This window comes from Ruditapes philippinarum, unplaced genomic scaffold (genome assembly GCF_026571515.1).
Source record: "Ruditapes philippinarum isolate M1 unplaced genomic scaffold, ASM2657151v2 ctg4450_1_1_1_1, whole genome shotgun sequence".
In the NCBI taxonomy this organism is placed as follows: Eukaryota; Metazoa; Mollusca; class Bivalvia; order Venerida; family Veneridae; genus Ruditapes; species Ruditapes philippinarum.
This window is the reverse complement of record NW_026863088.1, coordinates 1-20,856: the sequence shown is the minus strand read 5'-3', so window position 1 is coordinate 20,856 and position 20,856 is coordinate 1. Positions and strand designations below refer to the sequence as shown.

Here is a 20,856-nt window from a genome sequence, read left to right as displayed (position 1 = left end):
TAATATGGTAAAAATACTTCAGTCATGGCTTATATAATATGCAAGTACAAAATTAGAAATGACTGTACATATGGTAGGACACTTCATTAGTCTGTTCTATTTGGTTGCCATAATATTTACAAACTAATGCATTATTTGATAAAGGTCAAGTTTTAAATTTATAAAGGTAATATATACATGTATATATAATAATAAAAGCTTTAAGTTTGTTTCACAAACATATGACAGAAAACTTGTATTTGATATAGACAATGATTTCACATCAAATGTAATTGTGACCTTAAAATGACAACCTTAAATCAGTAGAGGTCATCTACAGGGCTTTAACCAAGTTAAACAAACCTAAGTGTTTTTTTTTACTTTTTTTATTGACTAGACAAAGTTTAAACATTATGTTTCACTGTGTCCTTGACCTTTCACCTTTATATGACCTCAAAGTTTAAAGGGGCTATCTTCTGCCTATAGGGAATGACCATACTAAGTTGAACAAACTTAAGTGTGATACATCTCATGGAGTTGAGATTTTACAAAAAGTGTCAGTGTGACCTTGACTTTTGACCTACTGTTATGACCTTACCAAGTTACATAAGCCATGGCTTATATCCTTTATATGTGATTTGACTGGACAAGGGTATAAAATGACAGACATATGTGCATACATAGTGGCCATCCCATCACAGTATTCTCTTCAGGTATTCAGGCTTTTAATTAATAAAACCATTTATTTCATTCATATTTGGGGTTCATGTCTGTGATTTTGAAAGGCCCATAAATGGGTCAAGTGAGAATATTTTGCATGTTGCTTTGAAAACACAGGTCAGGGTTGGTTATGCGAAATATGATCATTGGAAAGTATTGATTAGTACGTGAACTGAGGGTGAGCATTTTGCAAGCAAGTATTAAGAGGATATTTTTTCGTTTGCGTGAAATATGGAATATATTTTCACGAAACATGAGAAAATGCCACATATTTTCACGAGCCGGTACGGCGAGTGAAAATATGTGGCATTTTATCATGTTGAGTGAAAATATATACCATATTTCACGAAAAACGTAAAAATAACCTTTTTATTTGATTTCATTATCAAAGAAAATGGTAACGAATCCCCTTGCTTGCTACCAACTGCAATTGTACAGCGCGCAGTAATTTATGCGTAAGCACGCGCTGTTTGGCGCTACATTGTGACGTCATGTAAACAACTCTTTAAACGTCTGTACAGCGTTAATTACTGAATTAAACATATTGGTGTTCGGATTAATTTTCTTAGTTAGACCATTTTCTATCATGCTATATAGTTTTCAAAACAATATTCAAGAAAAAGTTGTTTTGTATTCATCAGATTTTTCAAACAAAACGGCGAAAGAAGTCCCTTAAAATAAATATGAGTTTTGACTCCGCCCACTTTCATATTTATATTTCATATTTATTTTTTAAAAATATGAAATATATTTGACTGATATAGCACCATATTTCATGGGTAAAATTAAATAATTACATGTATTATGTCGTGCTATCAATTTTGAATAGTTTTGCAAAATGGTGTTCAGTATTGAATGCTTTTACAACTTTGTGTTAAGTGTTGAATATTTTTGAAAATATGTGTTCATCAGTATTCAATAATTTTCGATTATAAGTTCAATGTTGAATATTTTAGCAAGTACGTGATTGTATGTGGTCATTGTTGAATATTTTTTCAATCATGTGTTGAATATTGTAGCAAATATAAGGTGACTGTTGAATATTTAAGCAAACATATGGTCAGTGTTAAATATTCACAGTAGCAAACATGTGGTCAGTGTTGAATATTGTAAGAAGCATGTGGTCAGTGTTGAATATTGTAAGAAACATGTGGTCAGTGTTGAATATTGTAAGAAGCATGTGGTCAGTGTTGAATATTGTAGCAAACATGTGGTAAGTGTTGAATACTGTAAGGAGCATTGTGATCAGTGTTGAATATTGTAAGAAGCATGTGGTCAGTGTTGAATATTGTAAGAAGCATGTGGTCAGTGTTGAATATTGTAGCAAACATTGTGGTCAGTGTTAATTTTATTTTAACAACTATGTGCTCTGAGTTGAATATTTCAGAAATTATGTGTTCAGTGTTGAATATTTTAGCAAATTTTTTGTCAGTATTTTAGCAATTATGTATTGAGCTCTAAACTTTTTTGCAAATATATGGTCAGTGTTTAATATTTTTGAAAATAGGTGGTCACCATTTAATATTTTTGCAATGATATATGTTCAATATTTGATAGTTTTATGCCTGCAGTAGATTAGAGAGTAAATATCTTTATAATAAATAAAAGTTGATGGACAAATTGCTTCAGACAATAGTTAATCATTAAGCCATGTATCCTTACATAGACCATGCCTGCAATATAGGGAAATTTGTAGCACCAGATATTCTCAGTTTGTTACATTATGGCAACATGAATCAATATAAATTTGATACTGACAATATAAGGCTGATAATTGTATCCCCACATCTCCACAATTATCAGCTTCTTCATAGAAAAACTATAAAACTATGTAACCATTACTACCGAGAGATTTTCTTCATCAGTTTGTTTGATTTTACTGTTAAAACTTATAATCAGAGTTCTTATTAATTTGGTTGTACTAAAATTGTTTCTGTAGGAGGTGGAGGGGGGGGGGGGGGGAGGGGGGTAGTAATAAAATCAACTATAACTGTTACAGTCAAATGCCAATTTATGTTACAGATTATATTACAAATGTCGGATAGTAAAATTATACATGACCCTCCTTGATTTATATCATAATAGTTTTTTTCAAGTAATTATTTATTTCTTTGTCTTAAGAGAGCTCAGAACCTAAGACTGAGAGGTTCAAAATCTTCAAACATAAAAACAATTCTTACAATCAACTGCGAGCACTTAAAAACAAAACAAATTAATATGCAAAAAAATAACAAACAAAATATAATTGAATTGAAAATTGACTTTTTTGAGCAATCCTTAATCCCATTTCAGTCTGAAAGCTAAAAATTTTAAAGCTTCTTATTCTTGCAACATTTTTCACAATAAAAGTTATCATAATGGGAAAACAGAGAGAGCAAATATTAACTGAACTTTTGCACTCAGACCTGCATCAAATGGTACACAAATTTCGAAAAAATATACAATCACATAAAAAAATCTAAGTGAAGCAGCAAATTTCAAAAACAAAATAGATTTGTATCTTTGGCTGCCCACTGCTTTTCACCTATTTTCACACTACCAAATACACATCTGTTCTTTTGGAAGTCTTAATTTAGCATTAACCATTAGTTTACTGGCAACAACTAAATCTACCCAGGCGACCAGTGCAGACCAAGATCAGTATAGCTGCCCATCCATGCCGTCTGATCAGGGTCTGTACCATTTGCTAATTCAGTTCACATGTATTTTAAATTTGCCCTAAAACTGATGAATGGATTTGTTTGGACTAAAACATTGGCGAGTCCACTTAAAATATTTAGGCATGGTGATCAACCGTTTATACTTGTTTTACTTAAAAAAACAAAATGCTTCGATTACTGAATTGGTGAAAATTATCATATTCTTCAAAAGATGGGCTCAAAAACATTTGTGAAACAGTCTTGCGCAAGTCCATTTTAAATATTTAGCATGTTGATCAAGGGTTTATACATGTTTTACTCATGTATATGTAACAAAAGGCTTCCAATAGTAATGGTATAAATAATCTTAATCTGCAAAAGCCAGCCTCAGTGAACAACACTTGAGTAATGATTTTAATAGTGGCGACTATACAATAAGGCTATGCCTTGCCATTTGTGATAAAATTAACATCTTGTGACTTAATTTATATTACAAAGTGTTCAGAGTGTTATATCTGATTGTACTGAGGAAAACATCTCCTATTTTCTTTCGATTTACTATCTAAAGCAGTTGTAATGATATATCTAAATCTAACAGCCATACTTCAGCATACTACTTACGTAATACCAATTTTCTCAAATTTCTTAAGACAGGAGAAACCGATCAATATGAACATTATAGTGACTATAGTAATCGTGATGTATGCAATCCACGTTTTCCGATTACCAAAGCCATTACAGGTTATTAACTTATTGTAGCGATAAATACAGAAAATCTCCGCCGCAAACACTAAAACCGGAATAAGTGATAGGTTTATCATTGTGTAAAAGCCATGCTCTTAGAAGAATTCTATCTAACCAATCTAAGTGCCATGCAAGTGGATTGAAGATATTGTGATGCTATAAAACATAAATGATAGACATAAAAAATAATCTCTTAAGACTGCTTTTACAAGGAAGAACTCGTTTGATGGTTATTTCACGATTTTAACCATACTTTAATTGTTTATTACGATCACTCAGACAAAGATGTTTCTACCCATTCACAATGTGAATTAGTGTCTTTGATCACTTAAATGTTTTAAGCTATTCAAACACAACCAATGTTTACAAGATTACAAGTCCAATTAGAGTGTCACTTCTCCATATAAGCTTGCTATAGACTGAGTTTGATTTCAACATCTTTAACCTAGTTCTAGTTATTAACCAGAATCCATTTTTATTTTTTAGTAATAGTGACCTTGACCCTATAGAGGCCTTAAAGCAATCCCAAGCAAAGCCCCCCCCCCCCCATAAACTTGCTATATACAACTTACTATATATTTCCACATAAGTTAACAATATAATAACCAAGTTTTATTACAAATCTCATGTCTATCTCTATTTATCATCCAGAAACCATGAAAACTGACCAACCAAGCATTAAAACAAACAATTTGACTGAAGGAAGCTCACTCCTAAATACCCCCAAAACATTGTTTTGTGGGGGTATAGACAATGAAACTCAATTTTACACAGATTCATTCTGTACACCCAGATTTCAAATTGACCAATACTTAAGTGTCTTATTTCAAATTTGTATTTGTAATAAACAAAGCAAACGTGTGACTTTTACACTGGTCTCAAACCTCAAGCAATCAACACATCCATTTTTTTGCAAAATAAATTGAAATCTTCCAGTAACTTGTTTGTAACAAACGAAATATCCAAACCTTTGCCATGTAATCTAATAAAGTAGTGGTCAAACAATTCTCAAGGACCGTTGTCAAACAAAATGCAAATTAAATTTCTCCACATGGCCTCTTCTTCTCTGAATGTATCCACAGACAAACTTGGCTTGTACACTTTTTTCTCTTAACACAAATCATACAGTCTCAATAAATTCTCTCACAAGGTTGATTTATATAGGAGAATATTCAAATCGGATGGAAAGAAACAAAAAAAAATAATCAAATGATAACATCAACTATAAATATGAAAGGCACAAATTTAGTGCCTTGATTTTACCACTGATATGCTCAATTAAATTATTGTGATTTATTGTTGTAAAAGAAATCAAGAAATACAGCATCTGTCGATAACCGATAACCGTTACCAATATATTCTTCTAACCTGATCATAAACAAAATGTCATATCTCTACATACGGTCAATCTGCATACAAAATTACTAAGCCTGTATTCACACATACAGCATTATTTAGCAATAAATTATTTCCGCACATACAATATGTCAATGTATTATGTAACCCAGGAATGGGGGGAGGGAGGTAACACAATCTGTCAATAGCATACATAGCACTAGATTATTCTCAGTACACAAGACCCTGGATTTACAAAGGAGAATGTCACATTCAAACACCATGGCACAGTTATAATTTTCAAGTTTACAAAGGGCTTATAGTTATATTATTTCAGTCAAAATGTACTGTGAATTTACTTAATTTCACAAGGATGAAGTTTTGTTGTTGATCTTTTTTGTCTCGTTTTTTTTTTTTTTTTTTTTTTTCTAAAAATTTCTTGGAAAAAAATGTAAAGTATGAATAATGTAATAATATCATACAGCAGATAAAATAAAGCTCCCCGGGGTCTTCAATTTTAGACTGACCTATCAAAAACAATCAAGTTAATCAGACTAAGGCAGTATAATGGATTTATAAATTTTCTTAAATTCAAAATATTTACACATAATTTCTAGGTTTTTCTCAAAATCTGAAAAAAAAAGCACAATTAAAAAGATCTTAAGCAAAACAAAACAATTTTGAGTACTAAATGTCAAATATTCTATATCAAAATAAGCAGTTTCATATTTACTATACAGTATTTAGCTGACACTATAATCAAACATTATAAAAAATAACCTAATTCTTTGACCTAAAAAAAATGCAATAGTAAACCACAAGCAAAATTTACCTCTATATCTATACAAAACACTTGGATTCCTGTTCCATAATTCCAAATTCACTTCTATACATATAAACATATAAATATATATGTATGAAAACTATTCTTCATATACAAGAAAAACATTACAGAAACTCTCTGGTAAAAAAAATGATGGAATTCGTGATTTGTTTATGATAAAAATAAACCCAGTGTTTATCAGTTAATGACAGCTTTGAAATACTTTCATAATATTTCTTAAAAATGTACCAAACATTTTGCTTATAGTATTTGTTATAATAAATGCACCCTTTGCATGAATGTCTAAAAATGCCATAACAAGCAAGATTTTTAATTACAAACCAGCAAACAAAAGTGCAACAGCAGCTAAATGGACAGGTATAGCTAAATGGTATGTTGCTACCACACTGATATGTTATTTGATACCACAGGAATAAGTTATTTACTATCACAAACATCAGTAAGTTATTAATGCTACCACAGCAGTAACAACACGTTTAAGTTAGCCTTTAAATTTTGAATATGCTAATTTTGAATTTAGCATATATAAATGGGGAGCGGTGGCCTTAGTTAGTGGCTAAGGTGTCTGCCTCTCAACCTAGGGATCATGGGTTCAAGCCCAAATCATGTTACGATAATGTTTCTTCATATGACACCAGTAATGGTTGGTTCTAGGAAGCAGATGCAAAGTGATAAATATAAGTTGCAAGAACTTATGTTTCTCAATTGAGCTTAGATAAATATGTTTAAAACTAAATGGTAAGGCACTTTCTACCATGTCTTAAATTGTATTTGTATAGAAATTTTAATAATTAAATTTACTACAGGATTTTGTTCTTTGTACATATGAATAACTATCACCCTTCTCAATGTTTATTATGGGAAAAGTGGTATCTTGTTAAGACATGAAAAAATCATTTATGTTTTGGCTAAGAACTTCCAATTTTTGCTTGAAGTATTAAACAAACTCTTGAATTATTTAAGTATTAATGTTTTTGGGAATTTTTTTCTTTTCAAATCTCTGTATGAAACTTTGGCCTCCCAACCAGTTTTAATCAAAGTACTTCAATTCTTGAAAATCATAATGGTGTTGTTTTTTTTTTTTTTTTTTTTTCAGAGGACATGTCTAATGTTTTAATGGTTTTATACAGCTGGGACCTAGCTATACATGTAAAGTTATGGATATAAAAGATAAGTTTGCATTTACATAGGACAGAAAACTGATATGATTTTGATTTTTTTTTATTAGATCAATGATGCATTAAGATATCATTTTGAAATCATCTCAACATTCACTGTAGACTCTATATGGAATTTGACAATGTCTGTTTCAATTCAAATATCAATAAGGCTACCTTAACCCATTACGCGATAATTACACGCCTTTAAACGCCTTATTCACCCCCTCCCCTTTTCGTTGTCTCAAATGGTGAAAAAATGCCTTATTTAGGCCCCCAACACTTGTTTTTGTTTGAGAAATTTGGGGTGTTTGAAGGGGGGCGAAGACCCCCTCATCGCCAAGAAAATTTTGGACTTGTGAGAGGCTAATATTAAATGACCCCAGATTGATCATAAGGTAACCTGTAACCAATGCTGAAAAGCATTTCATTCTATTTCAATCCATTGAGAAGTTGCAACACTTTGAAATCAATTTTGATGGAAAAAATCAACGCAAAATAGTGATTTTTGGAAATTTTGAGATGACCCCTCGTTGCCATGGTAACAGAAAATTTAAGCCTGAGCATGTTGTTGCAAGGGCAATGGTCCAGTCAACATTTGTGCCAAGTTTGATTACTGTTGAAGCAGTTTTTATAGAATTATAGCAATTTGAACTTGTAACGGGAGACTTTTCAATGAAAACAGCCATTTTTCACAAAATGCTCATGAAGTAATGGGTTAATATACTTAACATTATTCAGCCTTAATCCTTACCAATGAATTATAATTATACAATAATCATGTTGTATTATATTATATATAAAGTTATTTTTTCCCTTTAATGCACAGTAAAATTGTCGTTTTCTTTGGATTTGCAGCATGACATGTATTGAAACTTACTACAATGGAATGCTTATCATGGTGGTTGGTTTAAACAGAATTGGAGCCGCGCCATGACAAAACCAACATAATGGGATTGTGACCAGCATGGATCCAGACCAGCCTGCGCATCTGAGCAGTCTGATCAGGATCTATGCTGTTCGCTTACAAACCATATAACAAGTAGGAAAACTGATAGCGAACAGCATGGATCCTGATCAGACTGCCCGGAGGCGCAGGCTGGTCTGGATCCATGCTGGTTGCAAACCCATTATGTTGGTTTTGTCATGGCGTGGCTCATTTATTTTAGTTTGATTGTGTAGGAAGCTTAGACTTATAAACACACTTACAAATCAGTTCATGGAACCAACCAGTACTGAGCAATGAGGGTGAAGTTTCTTGCTAAAGGAAAAACTTAACTTCCCCCTGATGGGGTTTGAATCCATGTGACTTTGGGCTATCAATTTAGATTACTTTTCAGTCGTGTTATTACCACTATAATGGCCACCACTATAAAGGTCACCAGGTTTCTACTCACTCAGGTGACCTACTTTTCAGCTGTCAACATTTTCCTGACTAAATTATTATCTCAGTATGCTACTGTCATGTGATATAAAACAAAACAGAACATCAAGCTTGTCATACTTTTACAAAGTTTCTTTTCTTTTTCCCTCAGGCAGCCAATAATTCTTCCCTACCTCTTTTATTGATTCTTTGTTGATAAAATACTATGACATTCTGAAGAAAGAACATTATTTTGACCTATATAACAGAATTACAATTCAATTTACAATCACAAAGAATTCTACATTATTCTTAATTGAACCGTCATTATATTCCCTGTACTTGTAAATGTCTTGTCAGTATCCAGCTCAATTTATTCTCCATGAAAAATGTTCTTTGTATTGAAAACATTTTATCTTTTTTTTTCCAAACCTATCCGCAGGAATAAATGTCAGTTCTTTTTTTCAATTAAGAGTATAATGTTACAACATTGAATCCTATATGGATTCTTTTTTCATTGTTGATCAAGCCCTCTATATAAACCAAATATTTCAAGAAAATCAAACGTGAGGTCAAAAAGTAGATTTTTAGAAAAGCTAAAAGTTTCAAGAAATAATCAAAATTATATGTGCGGATAATGACTTACTGTAACCCAACCAATATTAGCGACCAATTAATATTCGCTTTATTCGCGGATGGGAACGAAGCGCGAATATTTGTTTGGGCGATTAAGTCCGCATGATTTTGCGAATAAATTAGAGAGAGAAATTTTTATGATAGACGTTGTTCATGCAAAGCTACTTGACTGGATATATTCGAATTTTACGGGCACCTGTTAGGAAGTAATGATTTTGTTATGAATATTGCCATAAAGCAATAAAAACACAAACTAAGTAAACTATTACTATTTTATAAATATCAAAAGAACTCTATGTGAATATAGTAATCGAAATAAACATCCACATTCTAAAAAAAGTTTATGAAATACTTATATAAAGTAGGCCTATTGTCAATCACGTTCCGTATAGGTTACTATACGGAGCATGTGTCAGTTTTAAGTTTCTTCATATTTACACTTCTATACTAAGTTTATGCATACAAAGTACTCACACTTATTTAGAAGTCCAGCTTTTTTCCAGCCGATATATATAATATGTTTGAACCCTATAAAATAAAAGTTTGAATAAATCGTTTGACAAAAGTGGGAAAACTATCTAACATCACAAAAGGCTATTGTTTTTTGGATCCTATAAAAAAATTGTTTGAGTGAATATTGTTAAGACAAAGGTGGTATAAACCTATAGAGCATCACAAAAGGGTATTGGGTGTACAAAACAAGAGCTGTCAGAAGGACAGCGCGCTCGACTTTTTTAGTGCTTGCCTATAAAACAAAACTTTGACAGTTAAGGGCACACAAGACTTTAACTAGGAATTTCTAAGTACAAATCAAGAAACATTTTCACAGAGTTATCTTCTCTTGCTTACAGATAGGTCTCATGATGGCACATAAGAACTCCAACTTCCAAAGTAATATCTCAAATGGTTAAGTCAACAAGTGGACAAGAATGAAAATCTTAACTGAGTTTCTAAGTCAAAAAGGGCCATAATTCAAATAAAATCCTTAACAGAATTACCTTCTCCTGCCCATGTTTTGGGACCATGATGGTAAACAAGTATTCCAACTTTCAAATTAATATCTCAAACAGTTCAGTCAAAAAGTGGACTGGTACTAAAAACTTAACCAAGATTCTAAGTCGATAAAAGGCCTTAATTTTTAAAACAAATCCTTGACAGAGTTACCTTCTCTTGCGTACAGATGGGGGTAATGATGTGAAATAGCATTAAAAGTTTCAAAGCAATATCTCAAAGGGTTAAGGCAATAAGTGGATTTTACCCATATTCAATGTATTTTCTAAGTCAAAAAGGGCATAATTCTGTCAAAAACCTTGACAGAGTTATGTCCTCTTGTCTGTTGATGAAGGTCGTGATGGTAAACAAGTATGGTCAGTTTCAAAGCAATACCTCCAATGGTTTTGAAATAAAGTGAGGTGGTACAAAAAACTTAACCAAGCTCAATACACTTTCTAAGTCAAAAAAGGGCCATAATTCTGTCAAAAACCTTGACAGAGTTATGTACTCTTGTCTGTAGATGGAGGTTATGATGGTGAACAAGTATGGTAAGTTTCAAAGCCATACTTGTAATACTTCTGAAATAAAGTGGGGTGGTACGAAAAACTTAACCAATGTGTGACGCCAACGCTAACGCTAACGCCGACGCCGACGCCGGGGCGAGTAGGATAGCTCCCCTTTTCATAGAAAAGTCGAGCTAATGACAAACAGTGAAATACAAGATGATTTTATACTAGTATCGATCTTAACAGCCTGTATAGCTCAGTTGGTAAAAAATAGATTGCGGACTCATATAACATAATTTTCTCGGCATAGGTTCGATCCCTGATTGGAGAAGGTATTCTTTTTATGAAACGCTTAAATTGAATTTCTTAAAGACTTTTCTAGATAAACTTTCTAATCCGCGAATATTTTTTTTTCGGAAATCAAGAAAACGCAGAAATTAATATTCGCCAATATGTCCGACCTCGGCAAAACGCGAAAATTTGTATTCGCGAATATAAATTGGGTTACAGTATTTTGCAGTGTAAATTATCACCATATTAATTTGGTACTGTACATGTGACTAAGGCAGTAAGGGCATTATAACTTTTACCTCTTTTTGGTAATTTATGTGAGTGTAAGTGCCATTTGCAAGGTGTAAATTTAACTATAAGACTACATAAATGAGCAGGTTTTGCCAACTTCATACTTAGATGTTAAAAGCCACCAGTATATTCAAATTATACAGAATACTTGAGTTAATAAGATTAAATTCACACAGTATCTGGTTACTCTTCGTTAAATCATTAATCTAATTGACACATAAATGAACAATATGACCTGTAAGTATTTTAATGTCAGATGTATAAATGAAGGATGATTCAATGTTTTGACAAAAGTATAGTGAAGCCAAATAGTTATAATGCTTATTAATATCTTATTATAGAGTGAATCAATGAATTAATTCTGCTAGTTTAAAAGGTAACGTTTAAAAGAAATAAAGTTAGCAAAACCTATATAATTATGACAACAACAATCAAAAGAGAAAGACAACTATATTGAACGATAAAGACAATTTACTGAAATGTCGATAAGAAAGCAAACTTAATGTCATGTGAATGAGAGACAAGTTACTGTAATGTCAATAAGAAAGACAACTTACTGTTATGTCAACAAGAAAGACAACTTACTGTAATGTCAACAAGAAAGACAACTTACTGTAATGTCAACAAGAAAGACAACTTACTGTAATGTCAACAAAAAAGACAACTTACTGTAATGTCAACAAGAAAGACAACTTACTGTTATGTCAACAAGAAAGACAACTTACTGTAATGTCAACAAGAAAGACAACTTACTGTAATGTCAACAAAAAAGACAACTTACTGTTATGTCAACAAGAAAGACAACTTACTGTAATGTCAACAAGAAAGACAACTTACTGTTATGTCAACAAGAAAGACAACTTACTGTAATGTCAACAAAAAAGACAAACTTACTGTTATGTCAACAAGAAAGACAAACTTACTGTTATGTCACAAGAAAGACAACTTACTGTTATGTCAACAAGAAAGACAACTTACTGTAATGTCAACAAAAAAGACAAGTTACTGTAATGTCAACAAAAAAGACAACTTACTGTTATGTCAACAAGAAAGACAAACTTACTGTAATGTCAACAAGAAAGACAACTTACTGTTATGTCAACAAGAAAGACAACTTACTGTAATGTCAACAAGAAAGACAACTTACTGTTATGTCAACAAGAAAGACAACTTACTGTAATGTCAACAAAAAAGACAACTTACTGTTATGTCAACAAGAAAGACAACTTACTGTTATGTCAACAAGAAAGACAACTTACTGTTATGTCAACAAGAAAGACAACTTACTGTAATGTCAACAAAAAAGACAAGTTACTGTAATGTCAACAAAAAGACAACTTACTGTTATGTCAACAAGAAAGACAACTTACTAGTAATGTCAACAAGAAAGACAACTTACTGTTATGTCAACAAGAAAGACAACTTACTGTATGTCAACAAGAAAGACAACTTACTGTAATGTCAACAAAAAAGACAACTTACTGTAATGTCTACAAGAAAGACAACTTACTGTTATGTCAACAAGAAAGACAACTTACTGTTATGTCAACAAGAAAACAACTTACTGTAATGTCAACAAGAAAGACAACTTAGTATAATGTCAACAAGACAGACAACTTACTGTAATTTCAACAAGAAAGACAACTTACTGTAATGTCAACAAGAAAGACAACTAATTGTAATGTCAACAAGAAAGACAACTTACTGTAATGTCAACAAGAAAGACAACTTACTATAATGTCAACAAGAAAGACATCTTACTGTTATGTCAACAAGAAAGACAACTTACTGTAATGTCAACAAGAAAGACAACTTACTGTAGTGTCAACAAGAAAGACAACTTACAATAATGTCAACAAGAAAGACAACTAAATATAATGTCAACAAGAAAGACAACTTACTGTAGTGTCAACAAGAAAGACACTTTACTATAATGTCAACAAGAAAGGCAACTAACTGTTATGTCAACAAGAGTTAAAGACAACTAACTGTAATGTCAACAAGAGTTAAAGACAACTAACTGAAATGTCAACAAGAAAGACAACTTACTGTTACGTCAAGAAGAGTTAAAGACAACTAACTGTTATGTCAACAAGAGTTAAAGACAACTAATTGTAATGTCAACAAGAGTTAAAGACAACTAACTGTAATGTCAACAAGAGTTAAAGACAACTAATTGTAATGTCAACAAGAGTTTAAGACAACTTACTGTAATGTCAACAAGAGTTAAAGACAACTAATTGTAATGTCAACAAGAGTTTAAGACAACTTACTGTAATGTCAACAAGAGTTAAAGACATTTAACTGTAATGTCAACAAGAGTTAAAGACAACTAACTGTAATGTCAACAAGAAAAACAACTTTCTGTAATGAACGAGAAAGTAAACTTAATGAATTATCAAAGCAGGAATGATTTCAGCTTCTTGCAAAGACAACTTTGTAAATGAGTAAAACTTGCCAATCAATAAGTGAAAGTTGGCAACTAAGATAACTAAAGAAGTGACTGAACAAAATCAAATCAAAGTCAAATTGATTTCTATCAGTGCACCTCCGAGTGCATTATGTCTTACACTAAATGCCTCTCCAGAAAACCTTTGAAATATTAGCGAAGCTTGGCTGCAAAATAATCTAAGAAATCAGTGCAATGTTGAAACAAACACAATCATTAAGTCAGTGGAACTGGTAAAAATGACAACTTTAAGCAAATGTGTTTAAAGCTAAATGTGAAAGTTAAACTTCATGGACTAAGATTATGGAGAAACCTTTACTATTAACTCTCTGAATTTCTGTAATGGATTTGCCCTGCTTTTTATTTGGAACAGTCCATTTGAAGTTTAAGGGATTTCAATATTGAAATACAAAAACACAGCTACCAACAGCACATAGAGCCAGGTCAGACTCCGCACAGATGTTAAGGCTGGTCACTGGCTCTTTAGTGGTGTTAAAGGCTTTTGGTTCAAGCAGGTTAAGGGTTAAGAATGAATGAAACTTGAAGACAATTAAAAAATTTACTGAAAAATCAGTGAAACTTATCTCTAAGTGACATTTCCACCTATCTAAACAGAATAATTCTCAGTGCCTGCATATAGACAGTCTAGGGTAACGAAGGACATGAAATATTTTATGCTGTAGGGAAATGAGTAGGGAAATTAGTTTTTCCGAGATATAGACAGTTAGGCTTATTATATAATATAAGATGGCAAATGTCAAAAAATAGAAATAATAATAATAACCAAAGCCAGTAGCTATTCAGGGACTATTTTAGTCACATAAAGGCTTAATGGGCCAACATTTTTCAGTCTATATGTAATTAATATGATGTATGAAAATCAGACATTAAAGTGAATTGGTCTATATAATTGAAGACAAGTAATACCATAAATAAGTATGTTGATAGTATTTTAAAGCATCATAGGTGACAACAAACTCAAAAGAAATATGAGCGGCGTCATGCCAAAACAACATAATGTGTTTGCGACCAGCATGGATCTAGACCAGATTTGCAAAAAATCAGGATCCATGCTGTTCACTTACAAACCCTATTACAAGTAGAGAAACTGATAGCGAACAGCATGGATCCTGATCAGACTGCGCGGATGCGCAGGCTGGTCTGGATCCATGCTGGTCTCAAACACATTACGTTGGTTTTGTCGTGACGCGGCTCATATATACAGCTGTGGACAGATCCACTTTAAGATTACAATGTAGCAGTATATAAAGTCATAAAATGATAAAATCTAATTCTACAAAGATTTTAAATAGCATTATTAATAAAGTAAAAGTATGACATACCTTTATAAATTCCATGTTTTCAATTCAATGTATAGGGATTGTCACATCAGTGTATTTTACATAATGTCCTGTTCCACATCGAAATATAATGTATGTCACTTTCTTCAAAAACTGGTTTTTCAAAACATGTTGGGTACTAGTTCATTCCAAAAACCTACACCTGTCCAAAAAAACTGACCACTTTAAACGTTATTCTAATAACACTTAATTAAAGATAAAAGTAACATTAATTTAATTTCTTTAAAGACTTGACTTTTATCACAATCACAGTCAAATTGTCACAACCTCAAACACATACTTAAGATAATCTTGATCTGTTGATGAAACAAAACACATCATAACAATATCACTTATATATACATTTGTACGTCAAATCAATTAACAAGTTATCAAAGTCCTACTAGTATTTGTTCAATTGACCTATTGAGTGCATACTTTTATTCCAATGTCACAGTAGAAGAAATATTTAAAGGTAAAAGAACCACAGTCCACTTTCACACCAATTGTTACAGTTCTTCAAATTAAGTTTAATTATTTGAATGCAATTGATGTCACTCACAGAGCATTCTATGAATCAGACGATAGCACCGCTATGATTTTAAAGCTGTATTCTTTCCATCATTGTTACTGTTTTAAAAATTAATAAACACTGACAACTTTACTCCAATAAATGTAATAACCCTGAAAAACTGATCACACAAATGCTGCTAGAAATTCTGAGCTGTTTTGTATCAGAAAAATCATTATAAAAAAACACAAATGCCTCTGAGAAAAAAAAAGTATTAACAACAATGTAATTAAATTGATCCCTTTTTTTGTTTTAGTATGATTATACCTTAAATTTATGTTTTTCTTTTAATGCAAAATTTTTAAAATGACCTTTCTCTGCTTTAAATAAAGATTAGTCCTTTAAGGATTTTCATTGTCAAAGTACCACTTGTTTTTCAGCAGTCAACATTGGTCTAGCAGGCTCTTTAATAATTGAATCACACTAAGGTCTCAGTAATTCATCCCCACTAGCAGATAAAATAAGTCAACACCTTAGAATTGTGAATTGAGAAAAATGAAAAAAAAAAAATTTTATTAGGTTAGCTACGGCTTGCTACTAAATTTCAAAATATTTCATCCCTGCAGCACAAAACAAAGAGCCATTGATTCAGTTTTACATTCATGCAAAGAATATTTTGATTTGAATAATTTCTTTGTCTTAAAATTTTAAGAATGGTTATATGTCTATATAATGAAAAAAATATGAATAATAATCATACATCATGGTATTTTTTTTTACAAAATTCAATTATTGGAATATGCAATAACAAAACAACTGTAAATATTTAAACAGCAATAATATAAAATACTCAGACTCTTCACAGTTTTCAGGTATATTTTCTTTTAAATCACTGTGTTTAAACCTTTACCTTAAGCTGGAACCAATTTAATCACATAGTTTTAACCTTTACCCTGCTAGAACTGATCAAATCACAGAGTTTAAACCTTTACCTAGCAGGAACCAATTAAATCAGAGTTTTAACCTTTACCTAGCAGGAACCAATTTAATCACAGAGTTTTAACCTTTACCTAGCAGGAACCAATTAAATCACAGAGTTTTAACCTTTACCTAGCAGGAACCAATTAAATCACAGAGTTTTAACCTTTATCTAGCAGGAACCAATTTAATCACAGAGTTTTAACCTTTACCTGGCAGGAACACCTTTACCTGGCAGGAACCATTTAAATCGCAGATTTTTAACCTTTACCTGGCAGGAACCATTTAAATCGCAGAGTTTTAACCTTTACCTAGTAGGAACCAATTAAATCACAGAGTTTTAACCTTTACCTAGCAGGAACCAATTAAATCACAGAGTTTTAACCTTTACCTAGCAGGAACCAATTAAATCACAGAGTTTTAACCTTTACCTAGCAGGAACCAATTAAATCACAGAGTTTTAACCTTTATCTAGCAGGAACCAATTAAATCACAGAGTTTTAACCTTTACCTAGCAGGAACCAATTTAATCACAGAGTTTTAACCTTTACCTAGCAGGAACCAATTTAATCACAGAGTTTAGACCTTTACCTAGCAGGAACCAATTAAATCACAGAGTTTTAATCTTTACCTAGCAGGAACCAATTAAATCACCGAGTTTTAACCTTTACCTAGCAGGAACCAATTAAATCACAGAGTTTTAACCCTTACCCTGCTAGAACTGAATAAATCACATGCTTGACTTATAATTCTTAGTGCCTGACAGTACAAAAAGGAGCATGAATAATGTAAAATGTTCAAAAAGGGGCCTTTAAAATTCTGTCAAAATTCTGTCCCACGTAAGAATTATGGGCCTTGGGCAGTGAACTTCTATAATGCTCTTAAATAAGAGTATGAAGATTCAACCCATTCTCTTCAATACTTTTGGAGATACCAACTTACTCAGAAAAACTTTAAACAAAGTGTGATGCACACGCCAATGGGAGAGAACAAATTAAAGCTCTCCCTATTCTTTATAATAGTCAAGCTAAAAATTCCTGAAAACCATAATTTCTACAGGCAATTTCAAATAAAAGCAGAACCATAGTGACTGTTAATATAATTATTCTCTCATATTTTACTGGCTAGTTATCTGCGTTCATACAAAAAATTGACCCTAAAGGCAGTTACATATAATGGAACTACAATGTTCTGACTGGTCTCTAACGACAGTAGATTAACGACAATGGAACCAGACAAACAATAAATGTATCAATTCCCATAAAAAATATTATTCCGATGTTAACAGCTCTAGTTGTCAGCGTCTGCCAAGTATCTTGACAGATGAAGCCATCTAGTGGCACTTATTCCACGCAAACTGATAATGAATTTTTATCGCTATAACTAACGTAAGCTGGAAGTGACATGAAGATGGTCATTCACTTGGCCAACAATCCACAGCTCATGGTTGGTTCATTAGCAAACAACAATACAATCTGATTCTGAATTGACATTAATGGTGAAAATTACATGTACCATGTGATGATTTCTGCATGATAACCATTTTTCACAAAGTAAAAGGGACTCCACTGAGGTTTTTTGACACAAGGGGACTGGAAATAAAATTTCAAAATTTGAAATCATTCGCTTAATCTATTTTTTCCAGGATAATTAATTATTAATAATTATTATGTAATTGTGAAAAAAAAAATTTTTTTTGAAAAGTGTTGCAAGGCTTTTTCACACAAATCAGACTAAAACTAGCACAAAAATAAGATTTTCATTTATTTCTGAGTATATTTCTAATAAATCATCTTTCTGTTTTAAGAGTTGATCTATGTAATAAATTCAAATTCTATATTATTAGGGTTGTGGACCTCGGTGGAGTGCCTTTAAACATAATCAATCTAATTTGGTTATGTTATTGACATAACACAGCCAAACTACCAGCAACAAATCCATTTTCATATTCCCAAACTGCTGAGTTTCTTTTAATCTATCGTATCATGCAATATGAATTTTTCCACCTAACTGATGTAATTTTGCAAAAAAATTCTGCTGATAGATTAAAAGAATGGAATTGGGCCTGCTACATGAATATGACATGGCATATGAATATGGCACAGAAAAAAGATTGGTCTTACAATATGAAATCAACATGGGAAACAATACCCCCCCCCCTATTGACCTTTGACCTCAATATGCCAAATTAAGTATGACTTTTATCTCCTAGATTGCATGTATTATCATGTATGCAAGCAATTTAGCCAAATAAATTCAATATCTATCAAGAAATTAATTTTTTGACTCTAAAAAATTGACCCCTGACCCCCAAAGACTGACCTTGACCTTTGAGTTACTGATCAAAGTGAGCCATTTTTTTATGGCAATAAAACTAAGGTATCTAATATGAGGAAGCTTATAAAGTTATAAATATCTGCAGTTCTTATCCTAAATATTCCCCGGTTGCTCATTTATATGCACTGTTTCGCACAACATTAGTTTGCTATCCAACATTTAAGTTCAAAAGGCCACAATTTCTCGTTAAGCTACTGTATGTGTCATCAGTTGGGAGAGAAAAAAATTGGAATGAGAAAATGACAATGAAAGCTTCTGAACATCAATCACCTGGTTACTTTAATCATCTTCAATAATCAATTAGTGGTGCACAGCTATCGTAAATAATGAGTAATAATTGATCGTTTTACATTCCTATAGGAGACACTGATTTTAATAGAAACTTCGTCATAGGAGAAATCTATAAATATCACATTTTTATGTTTATATTATATACTCTGTAAACCAAACCTGACCTACTGGTCATTATCAATATGGACTATAACAAAAAGACTTGTCCTGGTATGAATTTAAGAACTGTCCATTATTAATATTAAAGAAGTTTTTTGGGGAGTTTTCATTAGAGATAGAATTCATTCATCATTCATATAGAATTTATTCACAATTTTGATAAAATTTTCAAATTTCAATTGAATTTAACATGCATGGTTACACAGAAGAGGCTATCTATAAGACAGCTTTCTGTCTTTCAGTTAATTAAATTTATCAATTAGCTGATATATGTTTTTAAGCAGAAGCTGTTCAGTCACAGTTACCTGTATAGTGACTTATTTGCATGGGGTGGGGGTGGGGGGGTTTGAGCAATATTGCTTTTTTAGGACGAAATATACCTATTTTGGGCTAGGGGAAACAGCCTTCATATAGGATAACATATCACCGGTACTGGTGCTTCTCTTGCGGCATACCGTTGCTATATTGTTGGCATACATACTGTTGTTGTACCTAAGTGGCAAGCTGTTGTTATACTATTTACATACTGTTGTTATACAGGTGGCATAAAATCATATGCTTAACTGGTGCTATAATGAGGTAAGTCATTATAGCCACTTAGGTTGTATTAAAATCAACCTGGCAGAGGATGTTATATCTAGTACTGCATTCAACATTAAAGTTTTAACCTGTACTTTTCACCAAAGCTGATGCTATACCTTTGAGATGTGGCCTTTAAAAGCCCTAAATTTAACGCCCGACCAGACTAGCTGTAAATCAAAACTCAATCCAATCTAATTAAAATTTTCATCTGGAAATTTCAAAAATTGATAATGGACAGTTCAAAAATTAGCTGGACAAGCAGATTCAATAAAATCAGATGAACTTAACCTTTAAACTTTAAAATTTCATATAACTTTTTTACTCAAAATTTCAACCATTTTATTCAGCAACATCATCAAACTATTATTTATCTTAGAGCTTGGTTATAACTTGTCACTCAAGTTAATTAAGTAACGATGGAGTAACATCAAACCCCAAATAAAACATTCTTTAACGAGCCTCACAAAATTTGCATTAATTTTATCAACCTTTGTAACACTAAATCCACTTAAGCTAGAGATGCAGTTTCCAATTTAAATTACCAATTGATTGGATGTTATCACAAAATTGAACTCTTCACTGTTAACTTTCAAGTGACGTATTAAATCCGAACAGTTTCGCGAAATAAATGAATTCTAAAAACCATGTTTAAAATCCCATTCTCTCAAAGGAACTACATAGTAACACATTTCAACAAATCGCTTTCCTTTT

The 20,856-nt window shown here is 32.0% G+C and overlaps 1 protein-coding gene across 3 annotated transcripts in view; it reads right to left on the bottom strand.

The window, feature by feature from the left end:
- LOC132721104 (endothelin-converting enzyme homolog) overlaps positions 1 to 20,786 on the bottom strand; it is a 69,532-nt gene extending 48,746 nt beyond the window's left edge. The window contains exons 1-2 of one of the 3 annotated variants that reach the window (XM_060705357.1): positions 20,688 to 20,786; positions 15,291 to 15,444 (exon numbers count right to left, since the gene is read on the bottom strand). In XM_060705357.1, the coding sequence (XP_060561340.1) occupies positions 15,291 to 15,305 (15 nt within the window). In that variant the 5' untranslated portion in view covers positions 15,306 to 15,444; positions 20,688 to 20,786. Of the gene's footprint in view, positions 1 to 6,249; positions 6,403 to 15,290; positions 15,445 to 20,633 lie in introns of those variants that run through there. The other 2 variants (XM_060705356.1, XM_060705358.1) reach the window with 2 other exon arrangements.
- Positions 20,787 to 20,856: the final 70 nt, after the last annotated feature.